Source organism: Sprattus sprattus (assembly GCF_963457725.1).
Source record: "Sprattus sprattus genome assembly, chromosome: 9".
Classification (NCBI taxonomy): Eukaryota; Metazoa; Chordata; class Actinopteri; order Clupeiformes; family Clupeidae; genus Sprattus; species Sprattus sprattus.
In genome coordinates this window covers 32,385,163-32,390,515 of record NC_137928.1, presented here as the reverse complement: position 1 = coordinate 32,390,515, position 5,353 = coordinate 32,385,163, and the positions used below count along the sequence as shown (strand labels likewise).

Sequence of the window (5,353 nt, the reverse complement as noted above, 5' to 3'; positions counted from 1 at the left end):
AAAGGAATGGTGCTCAAGAGATAGAAGTTCTTCTTTCCTCTATATTACATGTTAGAACCCACATTGTGTGTCTGTTAAATTAGGGCTCAGGATACGTATCATAGAGGGTTCATAATACATGGCCAAAGAGTGAATCACATTATCTTGCTGTGTGTTTAGTCATCAGTTTTTTTGGTACAAAAAACATTGGCCAAAATATTGTTTGTTGTTGGTTGCTATCTGAACACTTTCTATATAGTTTTTTTTTTATTAAGAAACACAGGACATCAGACAACATCTGTTAAATGGGGACTTTTTTTATTCAATTACTTTACATCCAAATAGATTTAAGCTTGAACACATGTTCAGTGTCCCATCAGTGTGGCAGTTTGATCCCAGGATGTTCCAAAAAAATGGGAAGAGGTGACAGAATAGGAAAAATGAGCGGACTAAGAGAGAGAGAGAGAAACTAAGGAAGAACAAGACGTGGAGCAGGTTGAGTGTCTTTTGAAACCATCAGGGAGGAAAAGACTTCCTGGCTGCTCCCTTGTCTGATGGCTTGATGTCTTACTTATTTTGAAAATACAAAAGATGCACTACTTCCATTTACTTCTGAGCAGGGATCATGTCATCAATAGACTCTCCCTTCTCCAACTTCTTCTCCATGGCCACCATGAGCTTGACTCCATCGACCACCATCTGCACCTGGGCTACCTCTGAGGATCCCAGACGGTCAGCATTGGAGATGTCAAAGACTCCACCCACAGAGGCAGTGTCCACACCACCTGTACAAATAGCACATTGCATGAAGTGTATGTTCCCCAAAAGGGCTTTCACTTCTAACAAGGACACAGATACATGAATCTATATTCTGCATGTGTGATTGGGGGAGTACCTGTTCCACGCTTCTGCAGACGCAGCCTTTTCAGGACCTCGTCAAACTTGGCATGTACGCTCAGCTTGGGGAGCTTGACATGGACACCACCGCGCAGGCCAGTTCCCAGGTTGGAGGGGCAGGTCAGGACATAGCCCAGATGCTCATTCCAACTGAAGCCATGGTTGTGCTTCTTGAAGATGGCCTCAATCTAAAACAGTAAATGGCAGTTTATGATTTCTGTGTGTATCTTCCTACAACTTGTTCATCTGAATGTGAGTTACTCTGTCAGTTCGGAGTTATTGAAAGTTTCAGCCGTCTTTGATGCGAAAATGCCTTAATTACCTTTTGCAGACCAGTACAGAAGCGCTTGAAAACCTCCTTCATGTTGCCTCCCTGCTGCATGGAGATGACACGCAAGTGATCCTCCTCATTCACCCAGACCAAGAAGGTCTTGTTGTCATTGTGCCTGTAAATATGAAGAAAATAGTTAATACTAGTTGCAGTAGTGGCATACTGCTCTTAGTCTTTCCAGTGATGTGTGGTATTTACCAGATGCCTCTGCCGTCAGGCCAGTCACGAGCCATACCAGCGGACAGCAGCAGTGGAGAGACGGGCTTGTCAAACAAGAAGTGGTCAGCAATCAGCGTGTCCTGCTCAGCATCAGTCATACCACTCAGGGGATAGTACTTGCCCTTGAACTCACCCTCCAAGGAAGCCAGAGCTGTTGAAAGACCACAAAACACATTTTACTTTAGTGAAAGGAGTGAAAGTAGTATTCAGACCTTTACTATTGAACACTTACATTTACATTTAGTCATTGTTGAAGAGCTAGAAGTTTGGACTCACCCTCAATGGACAGCTTCTCTACAGCTCTGCGCTCACCACGGCTGTTGTGGGGAGGCAGTGTGTATCCCTTGATACTACGGCCTGTGCGCACACGGCTGGACAGCACATAGGCGGGGTCCAGATCATCACCTCCCTGAGACATGAGAGAGAGAACTACTGTTAGCTCATACTGTATTGGCATTGCTGTTATGGCACATGACACGTGAGTCCAGACAGAACTATTTAAAAGGATTCAGTTACCTTCAGGTTCTCGAAGTTCAGGTCAGTGTGGTGCTTGTCAGTAGGCTTGTAGCCTCCATGACGGTCAGAAATGATGGGGTCAAACATATCCTTGAAGACATCATAGCACTCCTCATCACCAGCAACACATCCAACAGTCATGATGAAGGGATGGCCTGTGTGTGTGTGTATGTGTTAGGAAAAATAATGATAGCTGATATTGTTAGTTATTTCCTAGCTTTTTAATATTCTAGTGAAGTCTAAAGTCTTTGGATATTTGAGATGGATTTCGGTCTGCCTACCGGGGTTGTCTACACCAGTCTGGATGCAGTCATCCAGGGTGAAGCCACTAGGGGTAGACTTGCCCCTCAGCTTCTCGTACATCTCCTTGGTCAGCACCTTGGCCATATGGTTGTTGTGCAGGGAAAGGTCTGGGTACTCCTCCTCCAGAGCGAACTTCATCTTGTGATCGTTGTGGCAGTTCTTCGCCATGATTGCGTTTCTTACAATCTATACAAGACAGGGACAGACCATAATAAAATACACCTTTAATATTGCACTTGATGAACACAAATGGATGAAACACCATACTAGCCTGATGTTTCGAACCAACTTCCCCTAAACAACTTGTTCAGTGCAATTCGTTCATCACTAAGTAACTCTTTATATTTTGTAGCTCTTCAATTGGCAAACTGAATGAGCTTTAAGGAACTTACAGTTACTTATAGGATTATGATGGGAGACAAAGTTTAAAATATGAAACATATGAAGTTTGCTATGTCTTCTTTACTGGTTTGATGAATTATTGTACAAATAGTTGCCTCAGTTGTTACATATTATCATCACCTGAAGCTAGTTAATCTTATCTATTAGTCTATATTTGCAACAAATTATGCATGTGGTTAATCATTTGTTCAGTAAATATTAGATGACTATATAATGGGAATATGAAAACACAGTAAACTCTTAAGTAAAATATGTACTGTCCTCTGTTATAAGTAAAATGAAGGTTAAAATGAAGTGGCTTCAGCTTAAAGGTCAAACTTAACGCTGACATACAGCCAACAGCTGCTGATATTTTTAGCATTGCCACTTGCACCACACCATTCACACGGAATACATTGCGCTCTTGTTTGGTCATGTCACAATAAGGCAGTTCAAATGTTCAGTTCAGCAGATACTACATAACCTGTTCATGCAGAACGCCTAAAAATCACACTAGACATCAAAAAACAACAAGTAACCAGATTTAGGGTGAATTTAAATGAATGAACTACCTCAACCAAACACAAATGCCATCACCAAAATGTATGGTAGTCTCAGAGCTGTCTCCAAACCATAGATGAACCAAGCTTTTAAATATTTTTAAATTAAGATTACTCACACAAACTGTTCATCCAGTCCAGTACAAAGTTGAAATGTCATAAAGGTGAATATAGTTATATTAAGAATGATATGGCATGCAAAAGAATTAGGATGGTGGCTCAATCGTTCAACAATAGTCTGCCCAATACCACCAAAACAGTGCTTAATGTCTTCAGCACTCTAATAGAGCTAATAGATAGATCCTCTTTTTGTTACTGCGCTTTTCACACATTTTCAGTTCTGCATCAAAGATCCCTTTCCCACCCTCTCATGCCGAGTCTCATGCTCACTTATCTGATTACCTGCACGAGAGAAAGGAAAGAGGAAACACTCCTTGGGATCAATTCCTGCTCACCAAAGCCAATGTATGGGTTGCCCAACTTTTTTAGATGCCGACCCTTACCTTAAATACCCAGGCCTCCTTGCTCATTGGCAGAGGTGCACGTATCAGCTAACTGCTGATTGGAGAGCTAGTCTCTCTGATGGCTGATTTAGGCAAGGGCCTACATCACAAAACCCGAGAAGGGACACCAGCTGTGGCCAACCCTTAACACCACCCTGTCTTATTCAGTTTCAGGGAGGGGAGGGGATTAGGGGTATGTGAGTATACTGCAACAGACAATCAGAAGGACACACTTCTACAGTGGCGTAAGTATCCAGAATACATGATTCCTTGGTAGCCCATTAGGACCTTAGAGCCTTTTTGTGGTATATTGAATGTGGGTGGTCTGATCAGCCTCTTTTTACCGATTAACAAACAATTTTTTGGGATATTCTCACTATGTTCTGCTTCATGTATTAAATCTGCAGGAGAGACACATTGACAGAATTGACCAGCAAAGACAAGCATCCGATAATGAAAATGTCCTCATTTTATTTTAAGGGGCTGAAAAAAGTTTTTGAAAAGATGTCATTAGCAGCATAAACTACTACTCTCACATGTATAAGGCTGTTCAGAAGGCTGCAGTCAGCTTTCTGAATAAAGTTACCTTCTGGCCACTCTCACTTTAATGTTGGTTGAGGCTTAAGTTTTGAACATAAGATGCTCAGCAGAACTGGCTAGAATTCAATTGTCTTAACCCTGTGGTGGGCCCTGCATCACACAGCCTGTATATGCCATCATCCACGCCTGTTTAAATCAAAAGTTACAGTGTGTACAGCGTTAGTGACAACAGGGGACAGCTGTGCAGGTTTCCTCTATGGTGTTCCTAGTGCATAGTTACTTAAGGCAGATTCTACTCTTGTTTCTGCTTACTTTCTAAAATACTCTGGAAGGATCATACTTAGATGTGAAGTATCTTCACGATTTAACTAATGTCGGACAAAAATATGGCATGATCAGTGTAGATTTCTCAAATGAGGCCTTTTATCTCTGTCAAGCTAGTATTTGGTTGTGTGTGTGAAACAGCTTGTTATAACTTGAATCTATTACATATAGAATGAATAATCTTAAATTGTTGACCCATTTGAGCAGGTTCTTTTATTAAATTGAGGTTGTGTCCCCTCTAAAAGGGGACACAACTTGTAATTGCTCTTTCTCCTACTACCCTGAGTCAGCAAATGATTGCTCAAGTCTGTCAGACTGTAAGAGCAGATTTAGGAGAATAAGAGCCATGGCTGGATATCAGGCATTTCTAAATGTGTCAGTCCGAGGTCTATAATCCTTCCATAGGTCTGTCATACTTCAATATCACTTCACATACTGTACTTGACGTTTCATCCTGACTGATGTTTGTATGAGTTAATCTGCTTGCTTCTCCTCTCTTCCCTTCTGCCCCTCCCTTTTTTTCCCTTAGCAAATGGGACCCCCCATACGAGCTGGGTTCCACTAAAGGTTTCTTCCAGTTTAAAGGAAGGCTGTGGCTTTAGCGCTGGCCCTAGGGCAGGGCCCTGACAGTGTTGGAGCCCTAGGCAACATTAAGCCATATCTTTAGTCAGTCTATGCACCATAACCATCCAACACCTACCATAGGTAATGTTAGACTGACAGAAAGCAGTTCACATTTAGACTTCAACATCAGACATTATAGCCTTGGCTATGTGCCGACTTAACAGGGGACACCAGGG

At 42.1% G+C, this 5,353-nt stretch overlaps 1 protein-coding gene across 1 annotated transcript; it reads right to left on the bottom strand.

The window, feature by feature from the left end:
• Nucleotides 1–276: 276 nt before the first annotated feature.
• ckmb (creatine kinase, muscle b) lies at nucleotides 277–3,743 on the bottom strand. Its single transcript, XM_080845184.1, has 8 exons — nucleotides 3,589–3,743; nucleotides 2,224–2,431; nucleotides 1,943–2,097; nucleotides 1,703–1,835; nucleotides 1,406–1,577; nucleotides 1,199–1,322; nucleotides 875–1,064; nucleotides 277–764 (listed from the first exon to the last, which is right to left on the bottom strand). The coding sequence occupies exons 2-8, from the start codon at nucleotides 2,411–2,413 to the stop codon at nucleotides 586–588; spliced, it is 1,143 nt and encodes a 380-aa protein (XP_080701310.1). The 5' UTR covers nucleotides 2,414–2,431; nucleotides 3,589–3,743; the 3' UTR covers nucleotides 277–585.
• Nucleotides 3,744–5,353: the final 1,610 nt, after the last annotated feature.

Bases quoted from the DNA above. Each gene is read 5' to 3' on its own strand.
- ckmb (XM_080845184.1), bottom strand. From the start codon at position 2,413: ATGGCGAAGAACTGCCACAACGATCACAAGATGAAGTTCGCTCTGGAG. The intron at 2,098-2,223 runs GTAGGCAGACCG...ACACACACACAG, and splicing joins GACTGGTGTAGACAACCCCG to GCCATCCCTTCATCATGACT. The intron at 1,836-1,942 runs GTAACTGAATCC...CTCATGTCTCAG, and splicing joins TGAACTTCGAGAACCTGAAG to GGAGGTGATGATCTGGACCC.